The sequence below is a fragment of the Polypterus senegalus genome, chromosome 13 (genome assembly GCF_016835505.1).
Source record: "Polypterus senegalus isolate Bchr_013 chromosome 13, ASM1683550v1, whole genome shotgun sequence".
NCBI lineage: Eukaryota > Metazoa > Chordata > Cladistia > Polypteriformes > Polypteridae > Polypterus > Polypterus senegalus.
The window spans coordinates 135,195,520-135,217,337 of NC_053166.1; the positions used below are offsets into that span (position 1 = coordinate 135,195,520).

A 21,818-nucleotide genomic window follows, 5' to 3' on the forward strand; every position below is an offset into this window, starting at 1 on the left:
CATGAAGAATTACTGCAGTTCTGAAGGCAAAAAGGGGTCCAACCCTGTACTAGAAAGGTGTACCTAATAAAGTGGTTTATAAGTGTATGTTTTCATTTAAAAAATGCATTTTTAAACAAAAATGGACTCTGTTCACAGCAGCATTTTAACATCATTTTTGAAAGTATCTCTTTCCATACTAAAATGACATGGTACACATAAGATGTTAATAGCCACCTACACTGGGCTTGCGTGCATCGGCCGTGGGATTTATCACAGAGCTGTAGTGACTGGTAAATTATTTGCTTTTTGTGCATACATACAGCACTCAAACTTTACAAAACACAATTTAGATGCGTAAAGATAAGCAACACAACAAGCACCATGGAAAGCAACTCTTCAAAATCTGCAATGTGGGAATATGAATTTCTTCTGTGAAGCGTGACCGATCAGGGAATGGGAAGTTGTAATGAGCAGGATCCAATCAGTGAAGGGCTCTGTAATAAGCACAAACAAATCAGAGCGTGATTAGAGCCTGCGTTATTTAAAGTCTACATTTTCACCCATCCACATTGCAACATTGAGCAGGCAGTTTCAAAAGTATTCAGCTGTGGAGGACACGTTCAGAAGTCTCCATTTTTGGTGGTAGTCAGCATGAAAGTAAATGCAGACTAATATCTGCATTTTTAAATGAAAATGTGAACATAGACTCAGAGGAGCTGTTATTACTGTGATTTAATTTAAATATGTTTAACCTTTATTTACAAATCTGATTCATAGACTGAAAATGAACTTTTCTGAAACAAATACTAAACACCAACATGGTGCTCTCAGGATGTTATTTACAGTATTGGATGTGTCTGTCCAATTCCATAATGGACTCCTCCACTGGTTTCCAAGCATTTCATTTTAGCTCTGCATAGCTTTTCATTATTTTTATTATTAACTCCCTCCCAACCCCAAAGGCACATAATTTCAAAGTGAAACCAAACAATATACTGTGCTGCATCGTGAAACCTCATCATTCGGTTCATCCCGCAAAACCAGTTCTGCTTACAAAAAATGGCCTACAAGACACTCAGCATTTCACGCAGTGGTTCCAGACCAGCAAGCCGGGCTTCTTACCCATTTAAAGTTTGAGAATAAATTGAGATCATTTCAGTCCCGAGGCCTCTTGTCATTTGCTTCTTGTAGGCTTTTCCTGTTTGACTTTGTATTCATCACCATTGTTATACTGATGCACTTTTTTCTCTCTCTACACCTCCTTTTGAAATGAGCTCCTGTTTTTTGTTGTTTTGCAGGCAACCAGGTTTTAGCCAGTGGCTCGGTCAAGATTCCTCGATTTATCCTACTGGAATCAGGGGGCCTGCAGGTTCAGCCAGTCCTCCCTCAAGACGCCGGCAATTACAACTGCTTTGCTTCCAACTCTGCAGGACTAATCAATGCCACAGCAGCACTCACAGTGTGGAGTAAGGAAAGATTTTATGCACACCAGTGTTGTCCAAGTGTCCTTGTCTCAACTGCCCTTTAAAGGCCTTTGTATGAACAGAAGTCAAATGAAACCTCTTCGTCTTATTCTTTTTCTCCCTGAGTATATTTTTTAAGTGAAGGACCTCCAGAGAGATTTTGGTTTGCCCATTAACTTTTTGCTAATGCAGCAAGAGGCTATATCTAAAGGTGTCTTGCTGTATAAATTTGCCTCTCTGAGTTTATCACACATTGAATTAAAGTGCTAACTGAATGTGGTGTCTCCCTAAGGAGCAAGACAGCTATGATATCCAGGTATTAGGTCCTTAGGTCTGAACCATCATGAATCATCCTTCCCACTGCAAACAAAGAGACTTAGCAGCTAAGGCCAGGCCTGATCTAAATGGAAGGTTTTTGGTCATATACTCGTATGTCTTAGGAAGACTAAAAATCTCCTGCAAAGCCATCTCCTGAGCTCATACTCTAACTAGTCATGTAAAACTCAATGAGATCCATCCAACAGGATGTGACTGGTGGCATGGAAGCGCTCAGGAGCAGGACGAAATGTTGATGTACAGTCCTGGTAATCTCATTTAATTATAATGAAATGTAAAAGCAAGAACTGCAAATGCAGAATTGAAAAGACACTGATGAAAAATCAGCCAAGAGCTCTTTCAGCTCTCTCTTATCTCTGGGTTTTGTAGCTCTTAAGAGACTCAGACCTTGGTCGATAATCATCCACCACCTTCCAGACTCACCACTTTATTTAAGATACCATTAGCTGAGTGGTAGTTCTTGTTAGAACGGAATGGTAGTTCTTACCTCAGTCGAGCTTGTCAGAGGACCCCCTGAACACCCATGTGTAATGAGGAATTTTAGTCACGTGTCTTACTAGTGTCTTCTTTTCAAAGCTGCCTTAACTGACACTGGTACTCTGTTACAGAGTCAGCACTACACAGCCAATACATTGATGGGTCTTATCAGATGTTAGAGTCACCACTTCATGAAGCCAGCTGTCCAGGCTGAACTGCAGTTGCTCAATAGCACAACCTGCATCATTTTCATAATTCCTTACATGTCCTGTCCACTATACTGTACTGCCAACTGAAGAAGTGATACTGGTTGTGTAATCATGGCAGTAGCAGCCCTCCGGTTCTAATTTAATCTGTTAAGGCAGCTGGAGCCACGATCATCCAACTTGTTTACCCAACTTGTTGTCCCAATTCAATGTAGTCCTGCTGGCACTGCTCCTGGCATAGTGAAACAGTGCTTCGACGATTCCTTTCTAACACTACTGCCAAAGGCACAAGAGAATAACACTTGTATGTAGCAAATTTCAAATGTAGTTTCCATTAAATCAACTCCACTGAATTATTGTTGACCAGGTTATCCTGTTTGAATTGGATTAGCATTGCACTGAGAACCACTGGAGCCACATTTCTGCTGCCTATTGTCAACATCAGGTGGACTAAAGGGCTTAAATTGACTCAACTCACTTTTTCTGTCTGTCTTTATTTGAGGAGCATCTAAATCTTTATCTTCCTAACTTGTGCTTTCTGTTTACAGGCCGTACATTTATATCGCGTGCTCCTGAAGACAGTCGTGTTATCAAAGGAACAATGGCTGTGCTGAACTGTGGGGCAACTCACGACCCTAGGGTGCCCATCAGGTAAACTTGTCTGCATTCTCTGAAATACATAAGATTGTTCTTTTTAAAAATTTATATCCTTTGGTCCCTTCCATCATAACAGTCATTTGGTATGTCCAAAAAATATCTTTTTAGGTTTGTCTGGAAGAAGGACGGCTCTTTTGTCAATCCATCTGGCACATCTCGTATCAGTTTAAAAGATGGAACCCTCTACATCAGCCAGACCTGGTCTGGTGATATCGGAGACTATGTATGCCAGGTCTTGTCGCAAAGTGGGAATGACTCCAAAGCAGCACGTCTGGAGGTTATGTGAGTATCTGACATGTTTTCGGACATTCATTTTACAATATAGTAATAAGCCTTTTCCTGAAAGAAAATTGCCAAGAATAAAAACATAAGTGCAAGTTCCATATGTGCCAAAGATAAAACACCTGATTTATGGTCCAGACCCTCCTCATCTTCTACAGCTCTATTGGGTGGCAAAGTATACCTTAGTGCATCTGGTATAAAGCAGTCACCAATTCTGGACAAAAGGTCAGTCCATCACAAAGGACACTTGTATCGTTTGTAGTCAGTAAGATTCCATAATTGAAAGCAAAAGATCAAGAAGGCCATAAGAAAATACTAATGTAAGTAACAAGGAATAGTGTAAATAATACAGGTATCCATCAGCCTTTGTTCTATTGAGTAATGTCTGATTGTACTTACCTCTGAGGTCAGTAGTGTGCACCCATCTAACGTCCAATCAAATATGTCTAATGGCTGTATCTCTCTTTCTGCATCACAGGCATTCTAAACAAAACTCATTGCTCTGCTAGCCATATAAGAATACCATACAACTCTAACTTATAATTCAGTACATATATATACTTAACAGCTATGATAAACAGACATACGTATGTACAGGTATGTATACTTGTTATTACCTAATGTGCACTCTCTATTTACTAAGAGAAAAGAACACCGTACTGCATATCATTTTCTAAGATTATCAGACACTACCTTCTTGGGTCCAGTCTTGTTCACTCACGTCTCCTGTGCATGTTTCATACTTTTTAACTCTTATACTTTTTGTGAAATCAAGTGTATCATGGCCCCAAAATGCCACAACAATTCTATGGAGAAATCCAACAAGAAAAGATGTGTCATTTATATGAAAGCCACGTTAAAATTTATCAAACAGCGTGAAAGTGGCAAAGCAGAGAACTTTATCAAACACAACTTTGGCTGGTCTAATTCTATGATAATGGTCATTTTGAAAAATAAGGACAAGATTACTGAAACTGTCAAAGGGTCTGCACCAATGAAATCCAGAAAAGTAGCGTAACTCTGCTCGGACCCAAGAAGGATACACTCCTCAGGTGGCTGGGACCTGTCTGAGTGGGCAGGACAGCCCAGAGAAGCTGGCATAAAAGGAGCTAAGTGATTGGCATTGTGAGGGGCACAGACACAACCCTTAGAAGCGTCTCCCGATGGCTGGAGTCCATTGGCCATAATGCTGAGCCGTTGGCGAGTCTCGCACCCCTCGGGTCATTACAATATTAACCAAGCAGCGAAACAGACCTATAGTTTATATATGGAGAATTTTTTTGCAACATGGATTGAGGACCAGAACTTGACAAGCATCCACTGAACACCATGATGATCACAGCAAAGGTGCTAAATTTGTTTGAAATGCTTAAATAAAAAGCAGTACCTGAATATTAATATATCTGACCTCTTCCCATATAATAATCGAGGTACACTCAAAACTGACTTGTGCTCGTACTGCTAGAATGAAACGCGAATGTAAGTCGAAGTGTTCCTGTAGTTGCATATGAGAGAAAAAAAACAAGAAATCTTACAGCCCCTCCTAGACAGGTTTTTTCCCTTCGTAATAATGTGCACAGTCAAGAACAAATACCCAACATTAAAGGCACAGTCTGCTCTAAACACCATCCATGGCTTTTCTTACCACCTCTGATCTAAGTATTTCCTGCTCAAAAAAATTAAAGGAACCCTTTCTAATCAGAGTATACCATCAAGTCAATGAAAGTTCTGGGCTATTGATCTGGTCAGTTAAGTAGCAGAAGGGGTTGTTAATCAGTTTCAGCAGCTTTGGTGTTAAGGGCGGTGTGGTGGCTCTGAGGCTAAGGATTACGTGACCACACTGTAATACCCAAACTATTCCAAAGCAAAGTTTGCACTAAATTTCTGTTTTTTGTATCTCTCACCCTCATACACATTTATCATAAGAGCATCTCTTATCTACGATGGAGCATTTGATCAGAAGAAAATATTAAGCTGGTTTTAAATTAAACTCCAGTGACGCAGCGAAAGAAATTGGTAACTGCGCTGCTGCAACAAAATTCGATGTGTCTGAGAAATTGATGCGAGGTTGGAGGAGGCAAAAAGATGTCAAAAAAAAGAAATGTGTCACATTTTTGAACGGTTGTGTAAGTCGGAGTCTGATTTTATGATCGATTTTTTGGCTTTCAAGACCCGACTTATACGTTGTCACAGATGTCCAGGGACACTGCCCGGCTGGGACGCCTGGATAGGCCCCGACTTGGGCAATACTTCTCCTCGGCCACGAGCCGCCCGGGTCTATTTGGGGGCCACAAGGACGGAGCTGGGACGCTCGTGAGAGGATGTGGCCACCACCAGTGGGCGCCCGGACAGTTAGGGAATCCTGGATGGCAGCACTTCCGCCACACCAGGAAGTGCTGCGGAAGTAATTCCAAGAAGACCCGGAGTGCTTCCAGGTGCTTTCCTGACACTTCCGCCACACCAGGAGGTGACGTCAGGGGGAGCACCTGGGGCTCATCTGGGTCATAATAAAAGGGGCCGCCTCCTTCCAGTAGATGAGCCAGAGTTGGGAGGAAGGAGACGAAGCTTGTGAGGAGGGGACAGGAGGTCAAGAGAGAGAGAAGAAGAAAGGAAGAGAGTTGGTGAGAGAAGGCATTGTGGTACAGAAAGATTTAAATAAAAAGAAGTGTGTTTTGGACATTCTGGTGTTGGTCTGTCTGTGTTTGGGGGTACGCTTTCCACAATGTGAATATATACGTTTTTTTTTTATTATTATTTATCTATTGTTTGGATTTTAGTTTTCTCTCATTTAATAATTGCATATATGGATTTTTTCGAAATCATTTTTCAGGAAATTCTAATGCAGCTCTTGTGGCTTCACCTGTTAACTTAACACTTGTGAATTCTAACACTTTTTTTTACATTTTTGGAACCATCAATGAGACACCACAATTTTTTGTAATTTCTTCAGTTTGATTTTAAATGATAAAACAAATTTAAGGCTTTTTGTTGAATTATCTCTTATTAAAGGCATATGTCTTTGTGACAGATCATCAATCCAAAGACTTGGCATTGCCTCCATTTTTTTATTACAGTACTCTGTGAATGAGTTAATTTTGATGCAGTCACATCAGCACAATTTTGTGCAAACTTTTTCATTTTATCCAAATGATTTAAGATAGTTCTTAGAATTGATTGTGCCAAACCCATAGGTGTTGCTACATTATGTTTTATTCCTCCATCCTCTGCATGCTTAATAATCTTGCTTAGAACAAAATTGCTTTTCTCTTTCATGATTTTGACATAATAAACAAATAAAATTAATCATTTTTTATTACTTAAAATAATGATGAAACTAACCTTATAAACATTTGTATGCTCTGCAAAAATTGCTGAAAAAAACAATACATATGTCAGCGCACATAATGAACTGTCAAGGCACAGTTGTGAAGAAATCAGACCACAACAAAGGTTTGGGTTAGCCACCCTGTACAATTGGAAGTAGATGAAAGTCAAAGTCATATATGAGTTTTCAGACCGAGCTCAATACAGAACTGATTTTTGTCAACAAAATGGTATCTGTATAGATTCTTGAGAGGAAGTGAAGTCAGGAGTGCTGAAACTGGAAGAGAGGTCAGTAGCGTCAGGCTGGACTTCCTTCTTATGGTCTACAGAAGAGGAAAGAGAGAGAGTGTTATCTGACAGCACCAACTCCTGGTACGGAGGAGAATAACACTTATTCAGAACCGTAAACTGTCTTCTAATCACACGTGTGTGCCAGTATACAGTACGTTGTGATGTTAGTACATCATCTCAGTGATGCTGAACAAGTTTATCAATAGCTGGAAGTTAGCTTTGTTTTGTCGAAACTTCGTAGTGAGAGGATTCGTTAAGTGAGATGCTACTTTATATATACAGTAAGCATTTAAGCACAAAAGTTACATGTATACATAGACGCACGTAAGTGAACCAGTTATATATCCATTTTCCTCTCCGTTTGCGTTTACAGTTGAAAGTGTTGTGAACATATCCAGTAGTTCAGTCATGCTGTTTTAGCTTGTTTACCTTAAAACATTCATTGTCAGTTTTATTTGGTTAAATTTAATATCCTAGTGTGACAGTGCAGGTCGGCCCCATGCTGCCTGGTCCTTCCAGGGAGCCACTTGAACCCCACTACTGCCGATAGCGTACCCGAGGGATGAACCAGCGGATGAGGACACACACACATAGCAAGGGGTAGGTGAAATAGTTCCAGCGTGTTTATTAAAAAACAATCCAAATCAATGTGTCCAAAGTGCAGTGCAGAATCTCCAATAAATAAATAATCTATTAAAACAGTGAATATCTGTGAGATTAAAATCCAGAACTTAAAATATTCAGTGGGGGTCATCCACCCCTAGAGTGCAGATCCTTCTCTCCATCATGGGGCCTATAACTGTGCAGTCTTTCACACACACTGGCTGACTCATCCTGTCCTACCTACCGAAGCTGTTCCCTCTCTTTGTCTGCTCACCTCATATTTTATGTGAAATGTTATATGTGAGTGGGTTTTTTTTAATGAATATTGGTTCCTTAAACATTTAAATGTTTAAAGCACTGTAAGATGATTTTTGTATCCTATCCATTTTGGAGTTTACATTGAACAATAAAACTCAAGGTGTTCCATTCATGACAGAACTGGCTGGATGGTCATCTATTCTTCTTTAACTGATGTGATGCACACTCTGGCTCTTTAATGGCATTTTATGGTTCTTTACTGGGTTGTGTGGTTCCTCATTGAACTATGGCTTGACCAAGCACCATGTCCCTTTGGAAAGGGTTCTTTGCATGCAAAGTTGATTCTTTGTGCTTTGAAAAACTTTCTACTATGTAGAGAAACCTGAAATCTTTCATGTGTGACGGCTACCTAGCTGGACACTTACAGATTAGGAAAACCTGCTTGTGCTTTCTTATGCACAAATGTATTACCATCAATTCATGGTATGGAGCCTGTTACAGATTTAAATAAGTAAAGGTTTATTTGGGAACCTTCATGTTGAATGGTCTTTTGGGAATTAAAAATGGTTCCTCTATTGCATTGCTCTGAAGAACTGCTCTGGCGCCTTTATCATTAAGACTGAAGAATCCTGACTGCCTAGGTCTGTCCTGCATTATCAGCGTTTGTTTGTGTTTATTTATATTGTTATATTGTGTTTTCCCAAACCAATGAATGCTTACTGTCAAGTTAATTAGTTACGATGTCATACTCACGTGTGGCCCAGGACTTTTGTGCATTACTGTGTACAGTTTCTGTATAAGTCCTTGGAGTGGTATCCTCTATAGAACGATGCTTTATAAAATAAACATTACTTGCTTGTTTGGCGTATGGTTTGAGGTCCATAGTTCCCTTCAGTTGAATATGTCAATTCCACTCTGTCTCAGTTACTTTGCCTATTCCTGAAACATTTTGTGCATCAAGACCATCAAGGGACCAGGTGTATGTTCTCGCCAGAAGCTCAATTTACACACCAGGTCAACAGTGCTTGTGGCTTTCATAATTACACTCTTCAAAAAGAGACGGCAAAGGCAAACAATTATTGGGAATTTGGATGAGCCGAGATCACAATGTCGGAGATGTGAGGTGGGAGTCCATGAGCGTTACTACACTTGCTGTTAAAGCAGCATAGAGAATCTTAGATAAGGAAGTAGCATTTGCTTTTTGACACTGGCTATTTTGTTTTCTTGTGTTTGCTTCTGTCAACTACTTAGAGAGGTAAAATAAAAAAGACACAAGATGTCCTCAGTTTCAGTCTCTTTAATATATCCTTGTGAAACTCAGTCTTTAACTTTGTAAATGAATCAACACTAGTGGAGAGCGTGCTTTTAATTAAGCGGAGTCTCTCAGAGGAGTTCGGCCATCCTCAGGTAGGCAGACGTTTGCATTAATGAGTTATATTTATACAATGAGCCACAGCTGAAGTCAAAATGAAATATGTAATATCTAAATAGAGTAGAGGAAAACAAAATACTGGTGCATTTTTCACAAAATTCTGATTTAACCTTGATTCAATTACACTGGCATCTTGTCCCCATGTCAGCTGAAGCCTTTGTCAGCGAGCGCAGAATCTTTTGAATAATTGAAGCAGCAGTTGAGCTTTTTCCTTGCGGAGACGTAGCTTTTTTTTTACCAGGCTATGAATTTTTATGTATCTGCGTTGTATCACTTATACATTTCCTCTGTCCATCGGGGCTGAGTGTTTCAAAGTGGGTTGTAGAGATGGCAGAACCATGCTCAAGTGTTTTGTTGCTTTACTCCGTCACATGCAGATTTTCATGTAGTGACGGGGGTGTGAGGGTGGAAATGTGTATGCTTCAGAAAAAATCGTTCTAGGAGTTCATGACTATAAATGCTACCCAAACTGCCAAAAACCAGCAGTTAGCCACAAACCTGACATCTCGCCGGGGAAAACCTGTCCGTGTTTCACAAGCTGCTCCTTAACGAACAGGATAAGCATCAAGCACAAAATGGTTTATTCTTCTACAGGCTTTAAAAGAAAAGATTTATCCCTAAATATTGCTATATCAAAATGTTCATTCTTAGCAGATACCAACTGCCCTAGGTGTACCATCCTGCCAAATTTTAGCTTTCTAGGTAAATGAGGAAAAGTGTTCATAATATATATTTATACTGTATATATATACTAGCCATCCCCCGCGCCTTCACCCGCGTATTAGTGAAACAAGACAGTGAGGAGGGCCTCGTCCAGCTCTCTATTCCTGACGTTACTCTTCCCCCTACCCTCAGCCAGCAGCCTCTGTCTTGGATTAGTGCAAATGTATCGCTCCTGAAAGCAAATTATGATTATTAGCGCAATGAGAGAAGTAACAAAATCAACCGGAATGTTCCAGCAAATTATATATGAAAAATATCTAAATCCATTAAGTAGTTCTACTCGTTCGCTAGCTAAGCGGAGTTAAGGTGACGCCCTGAGGCAGACGCGTAAGTGAGGAGGGCATAACCTCGCAGCCCGCCGCATCTCTCTCGGATTCTCGCTAATAAATCAGTGCTGCAAGCAAACTATGATACTTAGTGTCATGAGAAAGTCGCAAAATCAATGGAATGTTCAAGCAAATTATATATTATATTATCCATAAAGTAGTTCTCGTGAAAAGCAGACAGACATACAAACAGGTCTAAAACACTATAAGAAATTTCGCACTTGGACCAAAAAAGTTTTAAAACCGTCTCTTAGCAAGCACCTAGGGTAACCTACATTCCAAATTTCAAGTCCCAAGTCCTCATGGTTTGTGATGAGATTTTGTGATGAGTGAGTGAGTGGTATTTGGCTTAATATATATTTATATATATATTTATATATATTTATATATATATATATATAGTCACGCTTGGCTCACAGATTTGCACAGAGACACAGGTGGTTGTAGAAAATAGGAATTTTATTCAAACACTGCAAACAAACATTTGTTTCTTTTTCAAAAGCTTAAACGTGCTCCATGACAAGTCAGAGATGACAGTTCTGCCAGGAGCAAAGAATGTCAGAGAGAGAGAGAGATAAAAGCAAACAATCAATTCCAAAACTGACAGGTGCTGCACAAGGCTTTTAAATTAGTGGAGTATCGCGTGAGGCTTGTTTATTATGTGTTATAGCGCAAATGAGAAGGTAAGGACCAATGTGAGGGTAGTCTGTGTTTCAGGGGTTGGGGTTTTCCCTGGGGCGTCTGTATCTTCTTGGGGTGAGATCAGCCCTCCAGCTATATTGTGCTCACTATATATATATAGTGACCACGAGGGGCACACCAGAGAGCCCCGAACTCAACAATCAGCCACAATGCACAATGAATACTCCAAATTACACGATTATCTCCCTCCTTCCATCTTCTGTTGCGTCCTGCCCACTGCCTCCCACCTCTGACTCAAATGAAGTGAGGCAGCGGACTCCTTTTAAGTTGGGTCCTGGAATGCTTCGAGCATCAGGATGTGTCTTCTCAGAAGCACTGCTGGCCACCAAAGAAAGTAGGGAGGTTCTCCCTCGATAGCAACTATCAATCCACAGGTATCCTGACAGGACTTTGTTTCCTAACTCTATATCCCAAGTACCCCTGTGGCTATCCTGACTGGGTTCCTATGTGGACCTACTGCCATCTAGCATATGGGAATGGACCTGCTCCTGATTCCTGGCTATCGCTGGTCCATCCATTATTTGATATCGGGCGAACACGGTTAGTTTATTGTCCCACCGACCAATCCATTTGTCTTTCTGCTCTGACCTCCTCTCCAAGTATGAAACCATCCTCCTTCCTGGCTGTGATGCCTTTTTACCTCTTACAATATATACATATCATGCTCTGACTCTCTGAGGTGAGAGAGTGGAGTCCTTTTATACCACACTCTGGTGTACTTCTAGTGTTACAGCACTGCACATTGGAAGCCCTTCTGAGTCAGGCAGAAGTTCCTTAAAGTAGGGGCAGCCTGGCTCTGCAATTACCCCTGGAGGAACCCGTTGAACCCACCAGGGCTGTCTAATGGTACTGCAATTCCCAGCCTGCCCTGTGGGTATCAATGTAGGCACTATAGCCCAGTGAGACTGCCACCTATTGTATTGGGGATAGTAAATAGTACATGCAGGTGGTCTCCCCTGTCCTTTCATTATACTGGCCTCTTGGTCAGGTTAGAACTCCTTGGTCTATCCCGTCCAGAAGACCTGCCCATGCTTGGTGTCCATGACTATACATATATACATATATATATATATATATACAGGGGGTCCAGATTATATATATATACGTCTGTGTGTGTGTGTGTGTATATACTCGTATATATGTGTATATGTTATAGAGTTCCTATTAAATAATACAAAGAGAGACACATATTTCACCCTAATCAGATGTATGCTCATCAGATGTTATGCGCCTTTGTTTTCCCTTGTGGGGGACTGAACATTGGACGTCAGTGCCTGAGGTGAAGTTTGCTGGTTTGCCTATTTGGCAGGGTGTAGATCGGAATATCATATTGCAAACCACAAGCGCTACCTGGTAGGTGACCACCCAAATAATATATTAGGACTGGGCATTGATTTAAAAAATTAATTAATAGCACATATGTATGTAATTAATCGTGATTAATCACATCTAACATTAAAACAAGTAATTATTAAATAAATACATAAATTATGAAGTAACTACACACTTATCACAAATGTTTTATAGACTCAACACCACGCTGCACCTTCTCGTCCACACCCATGCCAACCAAAAGCTCTTCCATTCTAGCACCTTCCACACTCTCACCCCTTCCACCCATTTTCCCAGAACTTCCTCCTTTTCCTCAGATGTTTCATTTGTATAATGTACTACAACTTCTTAAAGCACAGTGCTTAGTTGCTGTCCGGCCACATGAACCTCTGCATCTCCAGCCTGATAATTATAGAATTACTGTTTTGTAATGTAAAAAAAAAAAAAAATATATATATATATATACATACATATATATATATATATATATATATACATACATATATATATATATATATATATATATATATATATATATATATATATACAAAAATCTTGGGACGTGATCACCTCGGAGAGACACTTGCGAGACTACTTGCACATCACGCCCTACTTATAAACAATTTCTCGGAGACACTTTAACGTTCCGCGAAACTGCTGTACAGGCTGTTAAGTGATCAACGCACAGCGTGAAATTCAGAACACACAGCTCGGTAGCAGAAGCTGTAAGCCAGCAGCTGATCCATCTGCATATCCTTAGCATGCGTTCAGCCCCCTGCCCCTTCACAACATGAGCAGCAGAGAGGGGGTTTAGTGAGTAGGGAGTATATATATATATATATATATATATATATATATATATATATATATATATAGTGGCAGTAGGGGCGCTAGGGCTCCCTTGAACCCTCAGGTACAACTCCAGACACCAGGTAAAAGTCCAATACTTTTTATTTCGTTCTTCAGTGCACCAAGCACCCTCCACACTACTCATACAATTACACTAAACTTTTTTTCACACAATCAACTATTAACTCTCCTCCTCGCCCAGACACTTTGCTCCTCCACCTCCCAGCACAGCTCAGTGTCTGGACTGAGGCACCGTCCTTTTAAAACCCCTGACCCGGAGGTGTTTCTGTCCCATCAATCTACAGTTCCTTATTCCTTCTGGGTCAGGGTAATCAGTCTTTTACTTTAACCCGGGAGCACGTTGTTCCTTCCCGTCACAGGACCGTGACGTACCCCCGGGTCATAAGGCACAAAAGAGCCCATAAGCCCCCCCACAGCGACTCCTGGTGGGCCCCAAGGTATCCAGCAGGGCTGTGTATAAATACTACAAAGTCCATGAGGCCCTGCTGGACCTCGGGGCACTATCCTGCTGTCGGGAGGGCTCCTCCTGGCGGCCTGTGGATGAGGACCGGCATGAGAAGCCGGCAGTCCTCCACAATATATATATATGTAGTGACGGACAGCCGTGGCCCTAGAGGTGCAGCCCCCCTGGGTTGCTGTGGCTCCACATATTCCCGCAGGGCTTCATGAGAGTTGAAATTTGGGACAGCCCTGTTGGGCTTCTTGGGGGAGCTGCAGATCCCTGCATTGGGCTTTCACTACACCAGGGAGTGATTCCAGGTCTGATTGACGTGCCACATGGAACACTCCCAGGACCAGCTTAAAAGTAGCTACCTCACTCCATTCACGGAGTCAGAGTCGGGTGGAAGAGGATGAAGCGTGCCAGGAGCAGTGAAGGTGGAAGGAGACAAAGAGAGAAGGAAGACAAAATACTGTGTGCATGGGACTGTGTTTTACTGGGCTGTGCACTGTGCAATGCAGGTGGGAAACGACTGAAAAGTGTTTCCTACTGAAATAATAAAGCCGTCAATCTGTGGCTGCTGTGTTGGGGTTGGGGCAGCTGGAGCACACCTTGTCACATATCTATACACACATGAAAATGCCTCCCTGACCAAAGCACGGCTAGAGGCATTTGCCTTGTTGCCAACTCAGAATGCAACAGTATTTTTTAACGTGTTAAACAGACCACATTAATTGCAGAAATGAACATGTCAGCTTTCCCAGGCGTAATATATATACAGTATATAGATCAGTCATAGGTCCACATTAAAGTACAGATTCTTGAATTAACTCTAAATAAGTGATTTAACTTGCCATGTTTACTCCGACTTACTTGCTTACTCGTATGTCACTTAGCATTGACGGTGCTAAGACAGTTCTCACTTTTTGTTCGTAGTGATGTATAATAGACATAATGTGGTAGTAATGATGGTGGAGAGATTTTAATGAAATTTCATTTATAACAGTGAACAAATTTTTCAAGAGTGGCCCATATATGCCGTGATCTTAGAGAAGTGCATTCATTGTTTTTTATTACAAAGGACATGTCAACGTAATTCATTCTCTGCCTTTCTTGTTTTTCAGCGAGCTTCCCCACTCTCCTCGAAACCTCCAGGCAGCTTTAAATGACTCAGATCGGCGTACAGTTGAACTCTCCTGGGTGCGGCCTTTTGATGGAAATAGCCCTCTTCTCTACTATATCGTCGAGCTGTCTGAAAACAGTAAGTTTCAATATATATAGAAAGAGATTTTTAAAATCTGCAATGAAAGAAGCCCTTCAGCAAAGAAATAAAAAATGAAAAATCCCTGTCCACTTGCTCCATGGTAAGAATTTAATCAAACGAAACACTTCATGCTGTCAAAGTACAAAGATCTCCAGAGAAAAACTATAATCTCATGCCCTGAAATGCTTTGGTTGCATGAGATTTTTATTTATTTATTTATTTTGGCTCCGACTCAGCATCTTTTTTTTTTTCTTCTAATACAAAGAAAGGCACACTTTTCAAAGATATTTTAACATTGGTTTAAAACTCTAAATCCGTTATTGGTCACCAGTGGCCTTAGCCTCTGAATTACTTTCTGTAGGGAGAAAGTTTTTTTATTTTTTTTATTTTATTCAACAGAACCACAGCTTTTTGATTAGATTTTCTTCCAGATGCTAATTATAGATAAAGAGAATTGGAGGTAAACGGATCTGAGTCATATATGTTGTTTATGTTATGTTGTGAATAACTATGTAACTTGGTACAGTATATTTATTATATGAGTGCACTTGCTTAAGTTTGTTATCATCATTAAATAAAGTTTCAATTGAAAGTGTTGATACACAGTTTCAAAAATAGTTATCTAGCATCTAGTGGTTCTATAGAGAAGTGTAATTTGGACTACATTGGTGAGAAATTCATTATGCGATAAGGATCTCTTGGTAACTCCTTAAGAGTTAACATCGGTCTACTCTTCCAGGACTCAGGTTTGAGTCCTAACCAGTCACAACTTCTCACAGTCTGTGGAGAAATTGTACGCTCTCTCCATATCAAGTTGAGCCAATTCATTTTTATTTGTCGTTTTCAACCATATGCAGAGCATAAAAAGAAGACTCAATGACATGTCTCTAGGACCAGAGTGCACCATGATACAAGCGAAAACTGAAAAATCAAAACGTCCAAGAGTTTGCTCTACAAGAGCTGTAGCAGCAAAAAGTAGAAGAAGTAGAAGTAGCTGCATCTTACATGAATTTAGCAGCATGTTTTTAGCTGAATATATTGTGTGTATAGTATTAAGCTGATTATAACAGAACAACCCCTTAAAAGCAAGAAGGTCCTCAGTTTTCCACAGTATAATAAAGTGCAGAGATGCCTATGTAGAATCTGGGAAGCATTTGCAACAGTTCATATATACAATATATATGTACAAGTATGTGTGTTAACACAAGATCAGTCCCGCATTTGAGTAGCTGTGTGTATAGATCTGCTGGGAATAGGGAGTGTAATTTGAAGCAGATTTGGTGTTCCAATACTCAAACTCAACCTTGACAAGAACCTCCATGAAGGAATCGGTGCCAAAGTGAGGACTAATGTCTTCCTTTCCCAGACTTTTGTGACTTCGTCTAGAGTCAAACAGGGCTACGTCCTGACTCCTGTGCTCTTTTGTAGGTCCATGCACTGGATTCTTGAACGTGCCACCTTGCCATAACTTCAGTTTACCAACTTTGATAATGTGGATCACCTGCAAACCTACAGACCTCTCTGGAGTAATTTGAATTAGATCACTGCCTTACTGCATGTGGCCGCTGTGCTTCAGCTTCAGATTACAGATGACCTGACATCCTCTCATGAATTGTCGGATACAGATCCAAATTAAAGTCAAGTCTCCCAGGTCCAGAAGAAGCATGGCATCCTTAAAATGTTAAATCTACCACCACCGCCTTATGTGACAGCTGAAGGTTTTGTCTTACAACACAGTACAGCTCAAAATGGTCCAATTTTAGTCACGTGTCTGTAGACATTCTTTCTGGGAAAATCAAAATGTCCCACCTAGAAGACAGAGTTGCCCACTAATATTTGGGTAAACATGTTTAGGGTTCTTCCAGTTTTGCAAAAAAATATAACAATAATAATATCCATCCATCCATTATCCAACCCGCTATATCCTAACTACAGGGTCACGGGGGTCTGCTGGAGCCAATCCCAGCCAACACAGGGCGCAAGGCAGGAAACAAACCCTGGGCAGGGCGCCAGCCCACTGAAGCAATAGAAATATATTTTTTTTAAATGTCACTTATAATGATACTTCATTAATAATGACTGTCACCTTTTCATTGTCACAGTCACAAGCCATATTGGATGCAAGAGGTGACCAGTTAAATACAAAGAGTAGTCTCATGGTTGCATGAAGAGCATCAGTCGAGAAATGCAGAATTGCCAATCAGTTTTTCCTGATTCTTAACAGACTATAACATGTTTGTATCTCTTTTTACTGCTCTCTTTTTTAGTTTGAGTAGCCTTGCTGAGGCCAGACATGATTCTCAAAAATAGAATACACATCAGAGGACAACTCGTTTAAAAGTGTGTAGTGAACGGCTTTGAAATTTGCCAACACAAACTCTTCCTTAAAACACCCACCCTCAATTTCTGACAGGGTTTCCGGAAGAGCGCAAATGAAACCCAATAAAAGGCTTGATGCTGAGAGAAAACAAAAAATCAGTTCAGGAGTTGAGTAGCACACATGGTAGCTTAAGGTTCATGATTAATTTATTACGTTGTAATGACAGCTGTGACAGAAGAGACAGACAGACACACACACACATGTAGACCACCACAGCTACTGGCTCCACGTGTTTGAGAAGTGCTTCTGCCTGCTGCGACATCTTTCTCACATTCTGACTTCTGCACTGCTGTATGACATAACAAAAGCAAATAGAGTATAGATGAATGAACATTACGGTCTATAGATATACAATGTGTTAAAACACTGCAGCTATTCTGGCATGGCATGTTTGCATTTCCAATGTTAACTTCCTTTAGTTATTCATTTAGACGTGTAGTCAGAAGGTGGGTGTTGTGCAGCCTTGGCTGTGCTTTAGTGGTGTTGTTAGGTAGATTTGCTGATTTGGATGTTTTGAGTACTGCAATCTGCATCTCCTGTGTCTCTTTGGTATCTGCTCTCTTAATGGCAGTCCTTTTGATGGAATGTGACATATCATTTACCGTAAATGCATATTTTGCAGTTCATATATTCACGTACAGTGGAACCTCGGTTTGCGAGTATAATTCGTTCCGGAAACATGCTCGCGGTCCAAGGCACTCGTATATCTAAGTGAATTTCCCCATAAGAAATAATGGAAACCTAGATGATTCGTTCCAGAACCCAAAACTATTCATATAAAAATGATTAATACAAAATATAAAGTAAAAATACATAAAACAAATTAACCTGCACTTTACCTTTAAAAAGAATCATGGCTGGTGTGAGTGAGTTTCTAAACTCATGTGGGATTCCACCCAAAGGGACGACACGCGGAAGAGCGTCCCAAAGCAAGCGCAGTCTCCCAGCGCTGTAGCAGTTCACCGTATCAGCGTATCCAGAAAGATCACAGACATGCTGTAAGCGCCTGCCGTCGATGGGTGATACAAGGAACATTATAAAGATCCCGCTACAATAAATAATAGCGCTGTTGCTGTTTCAAGCTGAATAAGGCTGGTGTTGTTAAAGTACTGAGACTCAGCTTCGTGTTTTGGGGTGCAAGATGGGGACTCGCACTTCACAGCACACACGTGCGTGCACGCGTGCACACACACACACAGTCACAATGCTGTAGTAAACAGTATACGCTCGTATGGCTGTTGACTATATGAGTGAGGCACGCAGACTCAGACAGAGAATAGGAGACAATTGCCCTCAAGAGAAGAGAGAGAGCAAGAGAGATAAGGAGAGCGAGTGAGCGAGATAAGGAGAGAGAGAGACGTGAGCAGCAAGGGAGAGAGAGAGATAAGGAGAGAGAGAGAGAGACACACGAGCGAGAGAGAAGAACAATCTTCTCAGTTGTGATCACATGACGCTCAGCAGACAAAGTGTATCCATACTACTCGTATTGCAAGACATCGCTCGTTTATCAAGTCAAAATTTAATAAAAAATTTAGCTCGTCTTGCAAAACACTCGTAAACCAAGTCACTCGCAAACCGAGGTTCCACTGTATATAGCTGTGAATTCTTTCAAGCTTACATCAACTCCAACACTATTGTCGTAACTGCACACACAGCGCCTGCAACCACGTATCGTTCACTTTTACCAGCAGTCCATTAACGTCCTCAAACGCATAATCTGACATTACAGAAAGGTTTTTCACTTGCATCAGATTATGTTTATTTTTTAACACGGTCAATGTGCTTGCAGCACATGTAACATGTAGGAGACTTTGACTGTGGACAGTTTATCGTAATCAGAAGTTTGCTCTTTGTTGGTCAAGTAAATGAGAACACCTCTCTTGCCACCCCTACTTTGAGTGCCGCCTTCCTGAGGCGTTGGATTGGTTTAGAAATGGGACACTCAACAAGATGTCTAATTGTTCTCACCCAGTTTTAAGAAAAATTTTCTCGTGGTTGTCTCCAGTCTGGCTTAGTGAGAAAGCAATCCATGAAACACTTTATGGGCTGGGAACAATTGATGCAAGTCACACACCCTGTCTGTAGAGGGCGCCAGTCCATATCAGGATACACACAAGCGTACTGACACGTGGCCAGCTAATTTAAAGCTGCTGTCATGTTGTTTTTAGATTGGTTGAGGTTTATCTTCATTAAGAATAAAGACATGCAGCAGATCCACACCCTTTAATTAAGAATAAAAATGATCTTTTTCCAATTCAGTTTATATCATTTGAGCCATTTGGGGGGTTTTGCATGGTAGCATTTTGCATATTGTGTGTGATGTGGGGATACTGCCCTAGGTAGCAATATTGCAAATAAAATTTGATTTAAATAGAATTTCTTTTGCAGTAGCAACATGCCTGGTGTGTGTATTGTACAGAATAGTTTTACATATCATTCATAATAAATGTATATTCGTATTAATGAGGTGCATAGTTCAAGTCTAATGAACTGAAGAACAGGCCACCACATTTTATTTTAAAATGAAGTAGAGTGGCATACTGGTACAAGTTGTTAGCACAGTCCTTCACAGATCTGGTGCCATGGTTCAAGTCTTGACCCTTGCCCCCTCTGTGTGGAGTTTGCCCATTCTGGGCTTATCTCAGAATATTTTCTCTGGGTAGTCCAGTTTCCACATCCCGAAAGAGAATATATTATACCTGAGTAAGTGAGTGAGTGGAAGTATGTGCATCATGTTGACTGGCATCTCACTTCTAGCCATGCTGTCCTTGTGCTAAGACATGCATACTCTGCACCCCTTAATTAAGGTAGTGATTGGCACTGACTAACCTCTAAGGGGATGATTGTGTACTAGCAAAACTGTGATGGTAGAGGTCTGGTGTGGCAAGAGTTCTTAAAATTGTGCTTGGGTTCCTGGGTGTGTGGGTAATTGTGGAGCTGGGCAGCCACAGGGTGTGCTGTGTGGACAGCGAACTGATTGCGTAATTAGTCAGCTGTTCCACGTTGGCATCTTGCAGGTAATTAGAATGCCACACCCAAAGAGATATAAGGGGAGATTCTGAGTAGAGGAGAAGAAGAAAAGAAAGAGTGAAAGAGTCAGGATCGGGAGAATGGATGCAAGTGTATGGAGGCAAGTGGTTCGGGAAGAGACCATAAAAGGAGCAAGCAGCTGCTGCTTGAAGGGCAGGGTAGAGAAGAGGGAGCAGGAGAGACTAACGGCTACAAATGGCTTATGGGTCTCTGCAGACATTGAGAGATGGTGGTGAGGGACACGAGTTGGGCTTGGGGCACCCCAAGCAACCCCAGCATCCCCTATAAGTGACAGATGGAGTACAAGCCATGAGAAGGTTGACTGTAGTTGTCATGGGGTATCTCTGTGAGCTGAGAAGACTCAAAGGGTGAACAGCAGAGATGTGGTTTTTAAAATGGTGCACCGAGGCTCAGAAGGGATTTCAAAGGAAAGCTCCAGATTTTAACCTTGTTTTTATATGGATATATTTATTGATTCCTTATTGATTTTTAACTGCCATGAAGGCACTTGTTTTTACTAAGGTATATTTATTTATTTAGAAGAAGACTGCACTTCACTTTATTCTGTTCACTTTGAACATTTTCATTGAAGCTAAAAGCACTTGCCCTTTTATACCATACTCCATGTCTGTTATATGTCCTCATGCACTGGCTATTGACATTTCTGGGTTCAAGGATGTTATGGCAGCTAAAGCCAACCCAGACCATCATAAAGACAGATTGCACAACATCAGTTGACCAACCTAAGGTTCTGAGTTAAACACAATGGATTCGGTTGGCATTCTTGACACGTGCTAACTGTAGGTGTGAATGCTACCACTGGTTCACTCACTGCAAGACACCAAGTTGTTGGTTTCTTCTTCTTGTGTTCTCTCTGTCTGAAAGCAAGAAGGGGAGCCATGCAACCAAGAGCATGCCATGCATGCACTGTATGCCATAAATGTTCATGTAAAGTGTTTCATTTTCTACACAAAGCAAAGCTGCGAGCAGCCGCGTCAGAGAAAGAACTCTATAAAATGGAGCAGCGAAACATTGCCTCCACCTCAAGGTTATTCTCTGGCATAGCCGAAAAGCCACTGCACATGTACATGAACTGGCACTGTCCAGGTTGGTACTGCCCAAGAATGCTTATTAGCGGCTTAATGTGGAGCGCACCATTGGTTTCACATCCACAGTCTATTAATCTCCCAGTCACCCCCAGGGCTTGGCTCAGTTTACATGCTGCGTTTGTGGAATATTTTATTTATTCATTCTTTTCCTCTGCCTCCATGCAAGATAAGTGATGTGGTGGCAGTTAGAGATTAAGCTGAAAGTGGAAGCAAACTGAATGTATTTATCTCTTCCTTTACGGAAGGCTGACGTTTTTACAGCCTGCTGGAAGAATATAAGTGGGAAAAAACAAATAAAATAAAGTAAGAGAGGACGGTGGTGGAGGTCCCGC

General features: G+C 41.0%; 1 protein-coding gene across 3 annotated transcripts in view; it reads left to right on the plus strand.

The window, feature by feature from the left end:
- sdk1a (sidekick cell adhesion molecule 1a) overlaps positions 1-21,818 on the plus strand; it is a 1,556,037-nt gene that overhangs the window by 1,236,474 nt on the left and 297,745 nt on the right. For all 3 annotated transcript variants that reach the window (XM_039774120.1, XM_039774121.1, XM_039774122.1), the window contains 4 exons: positions 1,281-1,448; positions 3,013-3,115; positions 3,230-3,403; positions 14,828-14,964. In XM_039774120.1, the coding sequence (XP_039630054.1) occupies positions 1,281-1,448; positions 3,013-3,115; positions 3,230-3,403; positions 14,828-14,964 (582 nt within the window). The remainder of the gene's footprint in view (positions 1-1,280; positions 1,449-3,012; positions 3,116-3,229; positions 3,404-14,827; positions 14,965-21,818) is intronic.